The 19,954-nt window shown below is 40.8% G+C and overlaps 1 protein-coding gene across 6 annotated transcripts in view; it reads right to left on the bottom strand.

Annotated features, from left to right (window-relative positions):
* Rev3l (REV3 like, DNA directed polymerase zeta catalytic subunit) overlaps window positions 1-19,954 on the bottom strand; it is a 158,187-nt gene that overhangs the window by 44,854 nt on the left and 93,379 nt on the right. For all 6 annotated transcript variants that reach the window (XR_362259.3, XR_005497269.2, XM_063279173.1 and 3 more), the window contains exons 12-17: window positions 18,212-18,354; window positions 13,601-17,747; window positions 10,073-11,004; window positions 7,803-7,885; window positions 6,287-6,412; window positions 1,032-1,224 (exon numbers count right to left, since the gene is read on the bottom strand). Coding sequence is in view for 4 of the 6 variants with exons in the window: in XM_063279173.1 (XP_063135243.1) it covers window positions 1,032-1,224; window positions 6,287-6,412; window positions 7,803-7,885; window positions 10,073-11,004; window positions 13,601-17,747; window positions 18,212-18,354 (5,624 nt within the window). In the remaining 2 variants the exon portion in view is untranslated. The remainder of the gene's footprint in view (window positions 1-1,031; window positions 1,225-6,286; window positions 6,413-7,802; window positions 7,886-10,072; window positions 11,005-13,600; window positions 17,748-18,211; window positions 18,355-19,954) is intronic.

Raw genomic sequence — 19,954 nt, 5'->3', positions numbered from 1 at the left:
CAATGAATATCCTAGTAAGAGCACCAGTGGAAGGGGAAGCCCTGGGTCCAGCTAAGACTGAACCCCCAGTGAACTAGATTGTTGGGGAGAGGGCAGCAATGGGGGGAGGATGGGGAGGGGAACAACCATAAGGAAGGGGAGGGGGGAGGGGGATGTTTGCCCGGAAACTGGGAAAGGGAATAACACTCGAAATGTATATAAGAAATATTCAAGTTAATAAAAAAAAAAAAAAAGCAATTGGTAAAGACCACTCAGATAATATCGTGACAGATTTTACAAGAAAGGACTCATAGAGCATAAGATAAAATATTTATTCTATATCATATTTTGAGTGTCATTCTACAATGGTCATAAGAGGATAGAACAATCAAGGTATTTTTAATTGTATCCTTCTTCATTCCTAAGACATAATTTTCATAAATTATTCTGTAAACTGCAGGAATGTTAGTAAGACACCGTGATGTTTTCCTCATAAGTTCATACCTTGTTAGTCCCTATAACCTATTACAGTATTAAATATTAGATAAGAATGAGGTAAAACAGAATAAATATCATGGGAAATGAATTCATCTAGAGTTGCCTTAACGGACTTGCCAAGTTGGTGTAGCTATAAAAATATCTACTTTGTGTTTCAATTTTTCCTTGACATGTTGTGTGACCTTGTTGTCAATTTAAATAAAAAAATCAACTAAAAAAAAAAAAAGAATTAAAGAATCACAAATGGAGGGAAACGGTGCGCATAGCTTCCCACCCGTCCTCAGCCAACATCAGGGAAGGGGTCTTCTTGCTTGCTTATGGTTCTTCCAGAAGGACATTTTGTGAAAAGCCACGCCCAGCCATGCACTGTAGCTGGCAGCTGCCTGTTATCCTAGCACTGGGGAAGTAGAGGTAGGACGGATCTAAGCTCAAAGCTAGCCCCAGCTACACAGCCACTCCAAGGCTAATCCGGGCTATGTGAGAGCCTGTCTGTCCATCTCCCCCCACAACTCCCAATTCGTGGTAAGCACATCATTGATAAAAGTGAACAATACCTTGATGGGTGACTGTCTTGTCTTTATCAATCACTATTACACCGGTCAGTTCTGTTTTTTCTGTGTCTGGGAGTGGAGTGTCAGATGAAATGCAGTAGAACAAAGCACAGATTGGGTCAAACTCAGGATCAGGTTGTAAGTCTCTTCTAGTTCGTGCGTGTAACTCCACACTGATTAAGGTAAGATTTTGTATCTACCAAAGGAAATTAAAAATTATGCTTAATGTGTTTTGCAGCATGAATGTTCAAAAAAGTACTTTTCACTAAGACTCTGAGGAAACAAGCAAAAATAGAGAAAATAAAAGTCAAAGACATAAAAGTCACAGTTAGCTCATAAATTTATTAAACTTAAGATTTTGGCTTCCAAAATTAGATTTACTCATGTTCTTATTTCAAAAAATGCTTGGGCTGTCACTTCTCAAGGGCAGTACTTAAAAGTATTTGTTTAATATATGCAGTGCATCCTAACTTGTTTTTGACGGAAAGAATTAGTTCAAATGCTTACCACATTCAAACCCATCTATCACGTTTCACAGCTACCTACATTAGAGCTGCACCTTTAATTCAAACTCAAAATAGAAATCGCTCTGTAGTTTAAAGTTCATATGTACTAATCTGCTATATGCAAGGATTACCTAAATTTAGACCTTTTGCATAAGAGCCAATTTTCAAGTTTTAATTTTACCTCAAGAAATAGAATGAAAAGAACTGTTGTGAGGTCAAGTCTAGACCAAGCCACTTATCTGACAGCGACAGTGCTCTCTGGCCTGCAGCAAAGGCTAAACTGTTCTCACACTTAGGCTTTGTCAATGAAAACCTCCCATTGCAAGTCTTAATTTCTTTTTAAAACCAAGATAGAGACAGGCACATAGAGCACGCCTGCCATCCTCACACTCTGGGGCTTCAGCAGTTAGTAACAACAGTCTCCCTCAAAAATAAGGACCAGCAAAATAAATCAACAGCATCTGGTTTGGCCTGAATCCATGACTGCACGTGTGTGCTCCCACATACATACAGCTGGCATTGGGAATGACACTATACTCTCTTCACAATTTATTCAGGTCACCTCAATTAGAAAGGGTCTGTAGTCACACACACGTACACACACACACACACACACACACACACACACACACACACACACACACACGCACACACAGTGGAAGCAAGCATTTGAACAACCAGACAGAACTGCTCTTCTGTGGTGTCTGTGGTCCTTGGTTAACCCTTTTGTACTGACAGATAATCCATGAGGGCCAATGAAGAATATAAGTCCATGACTTCCATTAGTCACAGGAACAGAATTTGCAAATCTATTTAGAGCACAATTTAGGACTATCTATTGAAAATTTAAAATTTAAAATGCACATATCCTTTAACTAAAAAATTCTTCTCCTGAGAAGTTATGCTACAAACTGACTCATTTAATCAAAATATAAGTAGAAGGAAGTACACTTGAAGCTGTAAGAGAAAACGACTGTGAAGGACCTGAATGTTTAGATGGGGATTAGTAACTAAGCTAGTGCCAAGGTCATGTAATGACACAATAGTCAGTACTCAGGGCTTTTGGGGAAGAAAACTGCTACCGTGTGGGACAGGGGCTTACTTTACATGTTTATCTTTAACACATACATGTAATATGTTTGTTAAAATGTTTATTACATTCCTTTTAAACTATAAAAATATTAATTATGTATGTGTAAGGAAGGTTCAAAAAATAATAAAGCAACCCAAAGTACGTCACGTTCCTAAAAACTATATATTGGAGTTGTAAGAAAAACTCCTTTCTGGTTTCCACCTGCGCCACGGCTGACCCTGAACCACAGCTATCTAGACCCCAGTGCTGCCCAGAGAGAACAGATCTCCCAGGACCCCAGGAGTGCTGACACACCTAAGACCACAGGGTTAGAGGAGGGCAAACCTACAGAGACAGCAAGGCCAGCTGTCACCAGAGATCACCAGATGGCAAGAGGCAAGCATGAAAACCTAAGCAGCAGAAATGAAGGCTACCTGGCATTATCAGAACCCAGTTCTCCCACCATAGCAAGCCCTGGATACCCCAACACACCTAAAAAGCAAGATTCTGACTTAAAAATCACATCTCACGATGATGATAGAGGACTTTAAGAAGGGCATAAATAACTCCCTTCAAGAAATACAGGACAACACGGGTAAACAGGGAGAAGCCCTTAAAGAGGAAACATGAAAATCCCTTAGAGAATTACAGGAAAACACAACCAAACAGGTGAAAGAATTGACAAATCCAGGATCTAAAAATGGAAATAGAAACAATAAAGAAATCACAACCCTGGAGATAGAAAACCTAGGAAAGAGATCAAGAGTCCTAGAAGCAAGAATTACCAACAAAATATAAGGAATAGAAGAGAGAATCTCAAGGGCAGAAGATACCAGAGAAAATATTGGCACAACAGTGAAAAAAAATACAAAATGCAAAAAGGCCTAACCTAAAACATCCATATAGTTAGGCAAGAACTCGACCACTGAGTTGTATATCAGTCTAGGGACGGTGCTGGTGCATGTCTGTCTGTCTGTCTGTCTACCTATTACATATCTATAACTATACACACACACACACACACACACACACACACACACACACACACACACACAAGGGTGTGCATTCGAGTTATGTTGGAAATAGATATTGGGTGTCTTTCTTTCTCTGTTGCACTCCATCTTCTTTTGAAGCCAGCTTTCCTGATAACTTGGAGCTCACTCATTGAGTCTGCTGGATGACCAGAACCCAGGCACTCTTTTCTTACTTCCTAGTCCAGGGCCACTATCCACACACCCTGCCACACCCAAGACTTACAGGTGGGAGCTGGGGACCTGAGACAGCAAGCACCTCACATCCCCGTGACTGAGCCATCTTCTAAGCATCCCCATGCCCCAGAATGTTTTCCTGGAAATGCATATCCTATAGAATTTTATTGTTAATAATTAGTACACATTAACTTAGTAAACATAAAAATTTTAAGTGGAAAACCTCTCTTCTAAAGCCAAGTAGAACAAAACAACCAATTTAACTAGGATAGATGAACATGTATGAAGTGCAAAGAGAAGACATGTGAAGACAACGTTAAGTCAAAAGACTTTTAAAGACAATTTCGTTATTAGAAACTTCACATTTATATTTTGTGTTTCTGGACTGAGATTTAATATGCACTGCTGCTCTTAAGGGTGTGGTTTAAAGCAAACAGTAAAAACTGAACTGGGAAGGGTGAGAAAGGGAGGTGAGAGGAAGTGCAACGGGAGTCTTCTGTATTGAGTACCAAGAACAGAAGCAACATAGAAAACCTGTTCAAAAGAGGGCTCATTTCCTATTTTGCCACTGGGTGGAGATTCAAAATATGTCCTGAAGCCTAGGGGCTGCGACCCCTTAGGAAGGACAGCAATTTCAACCAACCGGACCTAAGATCTCCCAGGAACTCCACCACCACTACATACACAGCAGAGGATGCCTTATCTCGCATCGATGGGAGCGGAGGTGCTTAGTCCTGTGGAGGCTTGCTGCCCTAGTGAAGGGGTTTGCTAGAGAGGTGAGAAGGTGGGAGTGGGTGGGGTACCTTCTTAGAGGCAAAGGGGAGGGGGATAAGATGGAGGGGTTTAGAGGGAAGACCGGGGAGGGCACAACATTTGACATGTAAATCAATAGAATAATCAATTAAGAACAAGTGTCCTGAGAGGAGAAAGGCCTGTCAGCAGGTAACAGTGTCATGGACTAACTTTAACGCGTTATATAATTCTAAAATGTGGCTGTGCAGTAACATGCAAAAACAAGTAAAATTATGTTTTCAAACAGAAAGCAAACATCCATAGGTACCAAAGTTTTCTGGGGGCTAGAGGGATGGCTCAGTGGTTAAAGGAGCTTGCTCGACAATGAGAAGGAGAGTTCAGATCCCAGTACCCACACTAACATCCAAAGCATCCTGGAAACACCAGCAACTTCAACGCCACGAGATCTCATGGCCTCTTCTGGTCTCTGTGGACACTTGCACATACTAACACAAAGAAACACACACACACACACACACACACACACACACACACACCAGAGTACATATGTCCAAAAGCACAAATAATTTTCAAAAGACAAGTCTTTTTTGTTGTTGTTAAAGTCTATAAATTTTGATTGAGTAAATATTTTTCTTATCTTTAATAGCTAGATTTCTTTGTGTGCACACATGTGCTGGTTTGGTGTTGTGTGTATGTGTGTGTGTCTTATGGGAGCTGGTTCTCTTCTCCCACCATGTATGTGAGTTCCAGGACTGAACTCAGGTTTCAGGCTTGGTGGCAAGTGCCTTTACTGAGTAAACCAGCTTGCCAGTCCAATAATTGTAATTGAAAAAAATCTTTCCTTTAATTATTTTTTTAAAAAAATTATTTTATGTATGAGTACAGTGTTGCTTTCTCAGACACACCAGAAGAGGGCATCGGATCCCATTTCAGATGGTTGTGAGCCACCATGTGGTTGCTGGGGATTGAACTCAGGACCTCTGGAAGAGCAGTCAGTGCTCTTAACCGCTGAGCCATCTCTCCAGCCCCTCCTTTAATTTTTAATTGTGGGCATTTGCTATGTACCCCTGAGATTTTGGTGCAATGCGTGATGGTGGGACTTGGCGCCCTCTTCTGGCCTCCTTGGGCATCAGGCATGTACAGTACTGAGCTAAAAGGAGGCAAACCACTCATAGATATACACAGCAGCTAGGCACGTGCCTATCAGCTAGGCACGGGGTTTGAGTCCATACTGTGACTAATTTACATTTTCGTAAGAAAGTTTCCTAGTCTTTCACATACATGCTCATAATGTAAAAGTCAGATACTTGGTATAGTTTGTGAATTATCATTTTCTTCTTTTATAGAAAACTGATCTACAAAGCAACCAAAGAGAAAATAAAAATCACAACTGAGATATGATACAATACTTCAGAACAATAGCATAATAAAACAGACTTTTAAAATGTAATTCTAAAATTTCAAAATATGTTCTAATTCAACTTCTATAAGCTAAATTTTAGTTATTAATTTTGCAAAGGTGGTAAAGTATAAATCAGTCTCGGTAACTGGTCAATATTTACTTTTTTTCTATTTTACACAGCTACAGTAAAATAATGAAATGAAGATCAATGAAAACAATTTAAGAGATCACTTTCTGGTTAAAAATGTCCACACTTGTCCTGTGGGCAAACCCTGACAGTCAAGCACAGTGTGTGCAGGCCGAGCGCGGCGGGTTACCTCGTGTAAAGCCTTTGCCTCTTGTAAGTTCTGTATGCTGACTTTGAAACCATAGGTGTTGTTTAAGGACGGCCCATCAATCTGAGAAGTTTCTTTCTTTGGAGTATTTACTGCTGCAAACTGATTCTAAAAAAGACACAGTCAGAAAAAGACATAAGCAACCATTCTTTCTTTTGATTATTCTTGCTTAAACATTTTAAACAAAGATTGTTCTTAAGTGTAAGAAAGTTATTAACATTTATTTTAGTAACTGTAGAAATACACTACAATCTATAAACAGACCAGGTATTGATATTTGGTTTTACAAGCCCCAAACACTAAAAGCAGGAGTCGGGTGGAGCTGATATTTATTCTACATGGATATTTATCTCGACTCTTCTTGAAAGATCAAGTAACTAATATATTTACAACTACGTGGGTAAGGTTTGTAATGGTGTGAAAGTCTGCACTGCTGCACGCACTGGAAAAGCCTTCAAGCATTTAGGACAGACTCTTCCTATTTCTATTGTTTTGCTAGCCATGGCTCACTCTGCAGTCCAGACCAGCCTAGTATTCATGGTGACCCTTGTCCAGGACTCCCCAGAGCCGGGGCTACACGTGAGACCCACGGTATCCAGCTATCTTGTCTCTTAAAATACCTTCCCTGCTATTTAAATAGATTAACCATTTTCTCTAACATGTTGATTTGTGTTTACAATGCACAGTTACCTGCTTTTAATATCAATAGCTTATAATTCAAAAGTTTTATAAATCAAAGTTTGTCGTATAGCCTCATGTAAAAAAATTATCATACATCTTATACGTAATGACCTTTCTGAGTAGCAGCTGATATGGAGTGGTTTGTCATTTAATTCCAAAGACAATGTCTAACACACTTCTTCCATACAACCTTATACTTCTCAATTAAGTACTAGCATATCTTTAGTATTTGAATAAGGACAGTAATAATTTCTCAACTTCAACAGTAGATAATGCTGCCCCCCTTTTTTTGTTTTTTGTTTTTGGTAACCTGGTGAAAGAAGTTTAAAAATTAAGTTATATGGAAAAAAAGCAAAGAAAAGGATATATTTTTTGGCGAGAGTGAAAAATGACTTACTTAGCTGGGTGGTGGTGGTGCGTGCCTGTAATCCCAGCACTTGTGAGGCAGGGGCAGGTGGATCTCTTAGTTCAAGGCTAGGCTGGAGGGCTCTGTTACACAGAGAAACCCTGTTTCAAAACAAAACAAAAACCCAACAACAATCCACCCACAACATACCATCTTCCTTAGGCTCTGCTGGATTAGCGGCTTTTACACTGCCAGTGACCAGTTAATGTGTATGCATCATCATAGGCTACAGTCTGGCGGTCATAGCTTCTCTGTGATATCTGTATTTACACATAAGAATCTTTTATACCCCAACAATAAAATCTAAGGCAGATGCTACTTCTTATTTCCTCACGCTATGCGAGTGAAGACACAGTGAGCTCTCGGATGCAGGAGGCCCTGTATTGACCTGTGGCTGTGTGCTGTAGTTACCTCCACTTGTGTTGTCAGGAGAACTCTCCGAAGATGGTCAGTGTCACTTCCCTTCTTATTGTACAACTTCTGGGTTTTTGGTTCTGTAGAAAGAAATTGCATTTTTAATTTGTACATTTACTTCGGTTTCTTAAAACAAATTTTGTTTCAAATATTATTTGTAAATACTGTTATATACATTTTTTCAGATTTCATAATTTTAAAATGAAATTAATTAAAATCTCCAATTTCTATGGAATACTTCAAACTTTTACACTTTAAATTAAGTACAGTTATGTTTTACTACTGAGTTTATAACTGAGCCATTACTCTTGGGGCTAATTCGCTCCCTTAGCACATATTCATGATGATGAGGGAGCAACATGAAGTTTCTCTTGTGTTCTAGAAAGAGTTGTAAGTTCACCACACATACATAAAATGACAGCAGCTCTCCTTACTTGTGCAGATTGTTCCGAGACCTCTGGGGGTTAACTGTAGACAGTGCTGACTTCTGTTTATACTGTTTACTCTACCCACCACTCCCCATAATAATAGTGTTTAATTTATAAACCAGGCACCGTAAGATTAACAATACCCAGTGCTAAAATAGAATTACAATATACTCTAATAAGTTATGTGCATGTTCGCTCCTTCTCAAACATTCATTTCCTCACTTTTTCATAAAGAACATATTTTCTTGTTTCCCTTCGGCATCTATGACTCCATGAGTCATCAACATGGTTACTTCTAAGCTTCAGACTATTTGGACACAAGTGTCCCAACCCCACAACAGCTGAACGGATTACTGAGACAACTACTAAATGATGAACAAGAGGGTATCGTGTACAGAATGGATACACCGCACAAAGAGGTGGCTCATATTTCATGATATTCAAAATTGCACATGACTTAGAACTTATGGATCATGTATTTACAGAGTATTATAAGAAGTATTTTTGGACTGCAGTTGTCTGTATGTAACTGAAATTCCTAAAAGTCAAATTCTGAGTGAGGGAGGAACTGGGAATTGGTGTCTTTGAACTGAAATACGCATAGTAAGTATACACAGACGGTTTCTCCTGATAACCACTCAGTGAGAGTGTCTAAGAAGGCCTGTAGACACTCAGGCAAGAGATGGAAATGGGCAAGCAGAAGGCTGTGGTGGCAGAGATGAAAAAAGAACTTGGTAATGGACTGAAAAGCAAGGTGCTTACCAAGGCAACTGGGTGATGCTACATATATATTGGGATGACGGTATTATTCACTGAGAGAGAGGGAGACAGAGAAAGAGACAGAGGCACAGAGAGATACAGGGGTGGGGGTGGGGACCTGGACCCAGTGTGCTGGTAAGGTGGTAGTGAGTGCAGGCATTGAGATCATGAATTAAGGGTTAATCTTGTGGTCCTCTGAACCTTCAAGCAGAAATGCCAGAGTCAGTGTTCTACTGCCTAAATTCTCAACTGGAAATACAAATATGCAAATTACCAGTATTAACCCTATGGACAGGAATTTGATAATTTATGAGAAAACCCAAAGAAAGCTTAAGAGTTAAATAACTCCAACACTTAGATGACAACTAAGAATAGTAAGATATATTTAAAAGAAAATCAAGTAGGAAAAAATACAAATATACAAATAAAGACAAGAGAAAGTACAGAAACTAAGCTGTGGGCAACAGGCCAATGACTGCTTAGAAGCCATGATTAGAAGACTAAAATGCATCATCCATTGAATTTAGTTATAAGAAAACTTTTGAGAATTTTTTAAAAGTACAATGACAGGCAGAATTCAGATTAGAGTAGGCGATGAATGAATACACAGTAAATAAACAGAGCTGCTTTTAAGAAAATGTTTTAAGAAGACACTTGGCTTTGAAGAAGGAAATCTGGCGTGAGATAGAAGGTCTAGGGAAACCTGTGGTTGTTTCGGTATTAAACGGCAGGAAAGAGGCATGAAGTGCATGTATAAGCCTTAGGTTTTTGATACTCAGAATTGGGAAAAACAAAAACAAAAAGGTGGTGGAGACTTGGGTGTGTGTGAAAAAGCCAATGGGGAAAACCAGGTTCAGAAGACTGAGAGGCTCCCATCCTTGCTCAGGAGGCACAGACACAATGGTGTTTGTAGTAGGAAGATGAAAGCGTTTCCTTGTCATGGCTTTCTAAAGCACGACACACTGATAACCTTCGTTTTCTGAGCGACATTCCACTCACAGGAGGACTTTACTATACAGTCTAACGCTCCATCTCCACCTTCGAAGAGAGGAGCTGCCTTTGCACTGTTTCTACACTTACCTACGGATAAAGGGCTAAGGCCAGTTGCTTCAGGAAGCTTTTCCAGAAATTTTCTCGGCATAACTGGTGTACTATGAAGGCAAAGAGGCTCACATTTCTCAGTTCTTGTCCTAGCATGGATTGGAGAGATTACTTGAGACTCACAACAGGAGGCTTTTTGGATACCATCTTTGATGGGCTTTAAGAAGTTCTCAACAGCTCGGGAACAAAGCTCCTCGACCGGTGACGAACATCGATGCTCTCCGTTTAGTGCTCTGAAATCTGGGGATGCTGCTTGTTGCCAAGGTGGAATGCCTGGAGAATCAGGGGAGCTGTAACTCACGTAACCGTTCTCATCTTCCTCCTCCTCCTCCTCCTCCTCCTCCTCCTCCTCCTCCTCCTCAGGAACGGCTGCAGAGGCAGCTGGTAGCAGTGTCTGACTGGCACTTACTGTCTGACCACAACCTGTCCTTGATGTCTGCAAAGCAATCTGAGACTGACAGACTTCCTCCTTGGCATGTGCTGTAGAGGACAGTGTGTGTGGGCATGTATCCATTTGTGGAGCCACTGCACGGGTGTCACCCGGATTAAGTGAAGGGCTGACGTTGTCAGCGGACTTTATCACTGGAGTTGACTCCGTTCTAGGGAGTCTCTTTGAACGCACATACTCTTCTTTGGCCTGAAGCCATGCCTGAACCAGCTGCCTACTTGGGGCATATCTGCAAGGCATAATTACAATTTTTTTATCTTCCACCGTCTTATGGCTATTGCTCGACTCTTTATTGACAACTGCTGGGCCATTACGAAGTGGGGACCCTGGTCTGGGATTCTGCGTCATTGCTGAGAACGCTGTTTTCCATAGGCGAAGTCCTTCCAAGGAGAAGTCTCCTTCAAATTCAATCAGGTCATTGGGGAGCCGAGTTTCCACCATTAGGAGCCGTCCACCAATCTCCCTTTAAATACATTTTAGAATAAATGTTTTTGTCACAATAACCAATTACCCAAAATAAGTTCTTATCTAACAGACTTAGGGGCCCCTTTGGTGTCTCAAATACGACAATTTCTTTTTTTCCCATTCACCCCAACTGCAGACAAACAACTGCACGCTATCTGCAGCTTCAATATATTTTTCTTCACAGGTCTCTAACTACAAAATTAATCTCTTTTGGAAGGCAACACCAATTCAGAAGAAAGAAGGTTTAATTTTTACTTTTTAATTTTAGCCTCCCATGACACTACCCATCAGAATCCTTACCACGCTATCCATCTCTGTGGGTGGGGGTGTGTTTTACGTGGGTGGGTTCGCATATGCAGAGGCTGGAGGATGACACCCGCCCCCCAGTTGTTCTTGACATCTGAGATGGCAACTCAACCTGAACCATAAGCGCATCAATTTCATTCGCTGGATGAGCGACGCGCTACAGAGATCTGCGTGGTTGGACCTCCCCGGTGCTGGGGTTATGGACCAGGGTCCAGATACCATGTGGGCAGTGGGAATCCAAACCCAGGTCCTCACGCTTACACAGCAGGGACTAACTCTGTCAGTGTACCCATCTCCCCAGCCACTCAGTGTTAGTTTTAAGTAGTGGTCTACTATAAACATAGATAGATTAAACAATGGAGTAAGTTATCATTTACTTCTCTATAGCCTCTTTCTATGCCTCCTGGTACTTAGTTTAGCAAAACCTAATCAGCTAAAACAAGGCTTTGTATTTAAATTCTCAGTATTAAAACAAGCATATACTTGCTGGTGGCATACCATGAGGTCTCAGGTTCAATGTCCTGCCTCAATCAAACCCCCATCTACAGAGCTGAAGTGAACTGCCATGATTCCATTCTCTCAGGTACTCGAGTTTGACATAAACATAGGAACTCTGGAATTGGCAGAACAAGGTAGACAGCCTAGTTCCACTAATGTTTGAGCACATGTGTATAAACAGAATCGTAATTCAGAGTCTGGTGTGGTTTTGTGTGGTTGTGTGTACTCGTGAGTGTGGAGGTCGGAGGACAGACTTTTGGGTGCTGTGCCTCAAGTGCCACCCTCTCTTCTGTCCCCAAGTAGAATAGGCTGTCTGGTCAGCAAGCCTCGAAGCTCTCCCCAACTCTACAGATGAGGGTTACAAATACGAAACACCATTCCTGTTTTGTTTTCGTTATGCTTAAAACCAGCCACCCACCATGGACTCATGTCCTCAAGCACTTTACTGACTGACCTCCACGCCTGAAAGCCTTGGGTTAGGTCATGTGGTAAAGAGGAGCCATCACTGCTAAAGAAACCCGTACAGTAATTCCCACTGCACTCTGCTGTTACAGGTCTATTACTTCTCTGAAAATCTTGACTGAAGGAAGTCAGGGGAACTAAACTGTCTATGCCTTAATAAATATAAAAACAAATAGCACTATCAGTCTACAGATGATGAAAACAAATGAAAAGTGGTTTAGAACAGCAATACCAAAAACTCATGTCCATTTACTGTCATAGAATAACTTATGTGTGCTCAATGCTGATGTGTGGGTCTTGAGTGGCCCTTAAATGTCCATGCATCAGAGGCCTGGCCCCTAGCTTGGGATTCAGGGAGTTGCCAGAAACTGTGAGATGGGATGTAGTGAGAGGTCTTTAGAGTACAGGCACTGGCCTCTTCCTTTTGGTCCTCTGCCATCCATGCCTACGCTGATGTGCTCTCTTGCCATCGACTCAAGCAATAGGCTCATCATGGACTGGAACCCAGGAAGCTATCAGTCCGGTCAGACCTCTTCTCTTTATAAACTGGGCTGTATCCAGTATTTCTCACAGCAACAGAAAGCAGACAAACAAAAACTCTAAAGAAACAGTTTTTTAAAAATTCTAAAACTCAATTTTAGTCTGGTGAGATGGTTCTACAGATAAAGACACCCGCTGCCAAGGCAGATGAGTTTGATTCCCCGAGACCCACAAGGTGAAAGGTGGGACTTACTTTCCACAGGTTATCCTCTGACCTCCATACTTGTGAAATGCACACACACACACACACACACACACACACACACACACACACACACACACACACAGAGTGTATAAAAATATAAGAAGCTTAAGGAGTAAAACTTCCATTTCAAAAATGATCATTGTGGGGTATATGCCAGGTAGAGTGCTTGCCTCTGATGTGAGGTTCTGGGTTCAGTTCTTACCCTCAGATTTTCATATATATACATAGTCTCTTCATCCTGACCCTCCCTCCCTCCCACCTCCTCGTGCAAGACATTGAGGTATTTGACATTCATTTAAATTCTGCAACATGTCAAAGTGATCCTTTGCTCCTCTAATTCTCAATGGCAACATGGAGTCAAGTACTAGTAAATTAAAGTCTAAGAGTCATCATCTTAATTTCTCTAGGTGTTTTCTAGTTTGTGAATGTGCTTAATCAGTCTCTAATTACAAATAATTTTCTTCATTGTTCTTAAAAATGCAGTATCACAGCTATAAAACTAGTAGTGAGTTATGAAATGTTATAGAAATAAGAATTATTCAAAGTTACCCAGGGGTTGGGGGGGGGGATTAGTTCTGATTACCTGGGCTTCTCTGGCACATCCGAAGGATTACTGCAAAATGGTTCCTGATATATAGCTTCTGAAAGATCATGGTCTAGCAAAGTTGCCACGATTTCTTCCCTACTTGGTGGAGACATAAGCGGTTTCAGAATGTGAGCAGTTCGAGGAGTAAAACTGCCGTTCTTAGATTGTAAGGGAGAACTGGTAGACCGGGGTGAACTATCAGGGGTTGGTGTCAGCACGTCGTTGTTTCTTGAGACGTACAATTCTAAATCTTCAGAAGCTGCATCCACAAGTTCCCCATCAGGGGAGGAAAGTACGGTAGTGAAAGAGGTATTAGCTGAGTCAAGGGACTGTTCTATTTCTTTTCCGTTATGACCTTGAATCCAGTCTGAACTGCTTGCCTGCGGGAGACTGAGAAACACTTCCTTACTCACCGAACTCCTATTCAGTCTCGATTTTTCAGGTAGACAGCTTTCTGCTTGCTGGACACAGAAAGACTCCATTATTGAGTTAGAGTGAGAGGTCAGAGGGTGAAAGCTAGTTTTCCATTGGCTGTGCCGATGATTCTCATTGTTATCTATACCTACTTTCTCAAAAAGTTCAGGGTTCAAAGTACTGGCTCTAACCCATGGGCCTGAGTCAGAGACGTGATGCTTTTCCTCAGTACAACTCTGTCTGTCATGACTTAAAAGCTCGTTCTTTTCTATAGCCTGTCCTGGGAACAGATCCTGAACGGCGTCGCTTAGAAACTTCTGGGGCAAATTCTGGTCAGCTGGAACAAACTGACTGCCAGAGTACAAGCTGCAAAACCCAGTCTGACCAATTGTGTTAATATCAAAATTATAATTATGTTCAGGAGACAGGCTGTCTTCAAGTGAGTAACAACTTTCGAAGCCTGGATCTGAGAAAAGGATGGGACTGTCATCTGACAGGGAGTTATCCAAGTGGCCAGAGGTCTGCAGGTTTAGAGGGTCCACTTTCAGACGTCTGGGGGTTTGTTCCTTAGGCTTTGTTCTCCTGGGAGCTCGAGGTTTCCTTGGAGATGCTACTGCTCGTGTCCGTTTATTTGTCTTCTTGTGCTCAGCAGAAACAGAAATATCCTTATCTGGCTGATGACTAGATGCCGAATCTTGTACATTTGTGGTTTGTGCTTTCTGCTGTCTTTTTTGTAACAATTCTTTTAGAACAGCTAACCCAGACTGTCCTTCACCAAATACTGAAGGTGTTGACACATTTTGATTTTTACATTGAGATAGTGCTTTGGTTTGTGAAATTGCTTCTGACAATGACCTCTGTTTTACCTTTTCAGGCTTAAAACTTGACATCTCTAAAATACAGCCCCTCTGTCTCTGCTCCCATGTTATTTGTTTGATGGGACTTCTCAAAGAAGTTACAAAACAGTTAGGTGTCTGGCTCTCCTCAGAAGCTGCATTTCCCGGAGAACAGGTTTCACTGGGTTTTGACTGTTCTGACACATTCACAGTCTGCTGCTGACTGTCTCTGCAGTGCAAAAAATTAGGGGCACAGACTTTCTCTGGCTTTGACTCTAGGGAACTGCGATACTCATTTAACTTTCCAATAGATGACCCACAGTTCTTTTGTGTATTTGAACTCTCCTCTGTCTTTGGAGATATTATACCTGAACATAACTGCGTGCTCTGTGCTACCTGAGACAAATGGTTAGAAAGGTCAAATATGCTTTTCTGAATCAAGGTTGTTTCCTTTCGAGTAAACATAGCACTTTGACTATGAGATCTCTGAGTATTAACTTTTGAGACTCCAGGCCCTATAGAACTATAAACAGAGGAACGGGAATCACCTCTTGAACTGGGGAATGTTGGAAACTGTACAGACTTCCTGCTTTCTAAGAAAGAGGAAAAGCAGTTGGACAGCCGCTGTTGAGCATTAATCCCAGTGGGCTGGCAAGGAGGAAGTGGATGATCCATGGCAGGACCGGTCTGTGTCATCTCTTTCTGTTTGGAAAGTGTGTGAATGCCAGAACTACTCGTAAGCTCAGGCACGCTCCGCTGGCTCGGTGTGAGCTCGGCCTCAGACGGAGGCTTCGTAGTCTCGTCCGTGGGTATTACAGGCTTCCTTGATATACCCTTCTCATTGGCTCTCTGCTTCTGCTTTGCCCTTGGTTTCTTTTTCCCATTGTCTACTAGTTGATTTGTCTGATTCCGCTTGTTTCTTTTGTTAGTGACTACAGAGGACTTAGCGAGTCTTGCTTTTGACTTCTTAACCTGTGCTCTTGCTCGACTAGCTTTTCCCACTCGAGGACTCACGGTCTTAGTATTACATACATTAGGACCCTTAAAAAGCACTGATTCCTTTTCTGCAGCAGCCATTATTTCTTCGGCTCTGGGGTCTGTGGGAGACCAGCATCGAGGCGGAGAAGAATTGACAGGGCTTGTGCTTCTCTCAGAAAGAAAGCCTAGCTTCGACATAACATCACTATAATTCAAGTCACAGTCTTCGGTTTCAGCAATGTACGATGGGGAAGGAGGAGAAAGAACAGCGTGTGTCCGTTTCTTTCTGAAAGATAACGTTCTTTTAATGTTTTCACTGCTTGCTCTGTGCTGCTTACCAGGCTTCCTCTTAGCAGACTTATGTTTGGACTTCCTTCTGTGACTTTTCTTTGGTGTTAGTGGATAAATGGGGTATTTGGTTGCGGGGGAGTCAGGAACTTTTGGCCAGAAATCCTTCAAAGGTGCAAGCTTTTTATAAAGTTCCATTTTTTCCTCAGTTAATATTACTTGTTTTTCTTTAGAATCTATTTTACCTAGCTTCACAAGCATATTTTTCCTCCCTCTAAATCTATTAATAATAATATACTTTATAATGACAGGGGGCAGCTTTTTAGACATTTTTCTTCGTTTTCGGGATTTGAGAGTTCCATCTAAGTTTTCACCAATTTCCATGGGATGAGGTAGGCTAATTTTCGAGTTGTGTGTTACAAAACTTGACTCACTGTCTTCTGTTTCATAATTCACCTTGCGTTTGGCTCTAAGAGTATATTTATTTCCATATAGTCCAAAAGACTGTTCAGTTTCTAAAGATCCATCTCCAAAATGACAGTCTATAAAGTGTTCTGTAGGTGTTTTATTTTCAAATGTCCCATGAGTGGCTTTAATTAAGTCACTGCTCAACCCACTCTCCTTCTCAGGAGTACCGCTGTACGGATGATTATGTGTACAACTGTCTTTTGCGGCTCCGGTTTCACTACTTTTGGTAGAAGTTTCCTGAAGACTTATCAATTTCTTTTTATTCAATTTTAACCGGGATGTTTTACTGCCAGGTTGTAGTTTGTAGGTGACAGGAGACAGTTTCTGTGGCCTGGTGAGACAATTAGAAAGAACGACACTGGGGAAAAACATATAATGTGCTGCCTGCTGGCTGAGGCTTGGCCTCTCCATTTTATGCTCTTGAAACTCTTCGTATCTGATTTTAAGTTTACTTCGTCCACTCTCATCAGTGATGCTATCGAGGGAATGAGCCACACTTCTATTCTCCCCTGAGGACGACAACAAGTCACAGCTCTCAGCTAGTGACGAGGGAAAGACACTATTGAGAGCTGTGCTGTTTCCCCTCTCGTTTCCTTCAGAGGACAATTTATTTTTTGAATGATTTAAGTCAGCAAAGTTGAAAGAGTTTTTCCCCAGTGTACTCTCACTAGTGTGACGGTTAGCATGTATGAAAGGGGCATCCTTCTCGATCTTCCTCATGTTCGAGTACTTTCTACTTGGTGCTTGTCTTGTAACAGATGGAATATCTTCTTCATAATCAAAAACACTGCTTTCACAGGAAGGTACCGGCAAAGACTTGTCTTTCTTACAAATCTCTTTATGAGAATTATCTGAATGAACAGTACTACTTAAAGAGCCAGAGTATTTCATGGAGTAAGTACTTTCCTTTGTAAAAGTGACTGAACTATCTCGACCTTTTTCTGTATTGTTTGGCTGTGAGAGGCCTTCAATTAAGTCATCTTTGTTTAAACCATGGGAAGAAAGGGCACTTGTGTGTTTACACTGGAAGGTAATCTTAGCAGAAGACGGAGGTTCTAATGTAGCAGCATCTTTGTGAAAGACGGAGGGCCTTACTGACAGCTTGCTTGTTGCGATCACAGAAGAGTGGGCTCTAGAATTTTCATTGTTCAATGGATTGTCTAAAGTCAGAGGAAAAAAAAGAATTTACTCATTCACAGTGCTAATTTCTTAAGGAAATTAAGTCTGCATGTCTAAAACAGTGACCTCACCAAAAAAGAAATATACAATTTGAACAATCAAGAGGCCGTATTAGTCATTATTTTAAACATATATTGTTTTGATCAGAAAAATGTTATTGAAGCTTTAAGGAATATCATATTTAAGCCTTTCATAAAATAATGTTTCTTAGTTTCTTGTGCTACGTCAATGATATATAAAGTGAATAAAGTTTACAGAGTTTCAGCCAAGCAGCTTGCAAACATCCTACCCTCTTTAGAATGAGCAGTCACACAGTGGTAGTCACTCACAGAACAAACACAACAGTCATTGACATTATAGTCACTTAAAGACAGCACAAACATGTCACAAATAAAATACACTTTGAGCCATCACATAACCAAATACAATAGGTTTATTTTCTTACCACTATTTTCATCTGCAGTTCCATCTAACTGAGGTATAGAGAGATTGGCAAAAAGCAAACTATTATCAGTCCACTCCATTTCCTCCTCAGAGGACGAGTCATCTTCTTCAGTAGAACTTCTGTGGGCATTTCTGCACAGGGACCTAGAGGACAATACAACTCATCGGTGAGTACGGTCATTAGAGAATGGTGCATCCGGGGCTGGAGAGATGGTTCAGTGGTTAAACACACTGGGCTCCAGGTTCAGTCCCAGCCACCCGCCCACATGGTGGCTCATAGCTGTCTGTAAGTCCAGTTTCAGAACATCTAATACCCTCTTCTGTTTCTGTAGACAGTGCATGCATGTGATGTACAGATACAAGAGCAGGCAAACACTCACACACATAAAATAAAAGGAAATAAGAACGTAAAAGAAAAAGGTACATCTTGGATGCAAGTTTTCTGACTTGATTATGTCAGTAAAAATATAAAGATATTAAAAAGAAAAACAGGTTAATTTTGCTTATACACATAAAATAAAAGGAAATAAGAATGTAAAAGAAAAAGGTACATCTTGGATGCAAGTTTTCTGACTTGATTATGTCAGTAAAAATATAAAGATATTAAAAAGAAAAACAGGTTAATTTTGCTTATACACATAAAATAAAAGGAAATAAGAATGTAAAAGAAAAAGGTACATCTTGGATGCAAGTTTTCTGACTTGATTATGTCAGTAAAAATATAAAGATATTAAAAACAGGTTAATTTTGCTTATTAGCATGTACTGCTACAGGACCTGCAAAAAGTTACCACAAACAGGATCTATAATCTCATTCATGTTCACATAGAAGGCATCATAATTATTTCTTCTTCTTTTTTGGTTAAGACAGGGTTTCCCTGGCTCTCTGGGAACTCCCTATGCAGACCAAGCTGGTCTCAAACTCACCGAGATCCTTCTGCCTCTGCCTCCTCAGTGCTGGGATTAAAGGAGTGCACTACCACTGCCCAGCATAGAATTCTCGCACAACATCTTGGACCATTATTCTATCTAGTCATGCCCTTGCTCACCGTCTCCCCTTAACCTATCCGTGGATATGATATACACAAATATAACAAATGAGAACTAGGTGACTTCTACAAATGTAGCATCCTAATACATTTAAAGGTATTCATACATGGATCGCTAAACTCTCAAATGGAGAACAACATAGGTGAGATGGGGCATTCGGATCTCAGAGATTTTTCAAGAAGAATTAGTAGTGACCTAATAAGCGCTGGAAGGCGATATAGTACCAGAGCTGCCTGGGAATAGCCACAGAGCACGGTTACTAAAAATTTTACATAAATTTGAGGTTCAGATTCTCTTAAGTTCTATCCCATAGTTATGTTAGTCTGATACTTTCACTCCCGTCTAGATGCTCAAAGTCTTTCTTTCCATACCCAACTTATTCCCTCTGGCCTCACAGAATAGTTTCCCCTTTAAGCCTTTTATAAATCACAATTTGTCATAAAATCGCCTTATGTGCTGGAAGAAATATTACATCAGACATCATTTAATGACTTTAATCAAACTTGCTATCTGATGTAAAACTCCTGTTTTTAACAAATGATACAATCTTTGTTTTCAGATTCTCTGCACCAGGAGCATGCTGTCTCACAGGCCAACCTTCCTATGACTGACTGACTCAGGAGCTAACTGCTCTTGGTGTCACAATCACATGACTATTTTCAATTTCCATGGCACGTTTATGCTTTATCCTCTGT

This window comes from Rattus norvegicus, chromosome 20 (genome assembly GCF_036323735.1).
Source record: "Rattus norvegicus strain BN/NHsdMcwi chromosome 20, GRCr8, whole genome shotgun sequence".
NCBI lineage: Eukaryota > Metazoa > Chordata > Mammalia > Rodentia > Muridae > Rattus > Rattus norvegicus.
This window is presented reverse-complemented; position numbering and strand designations above follow the sequence as displayed.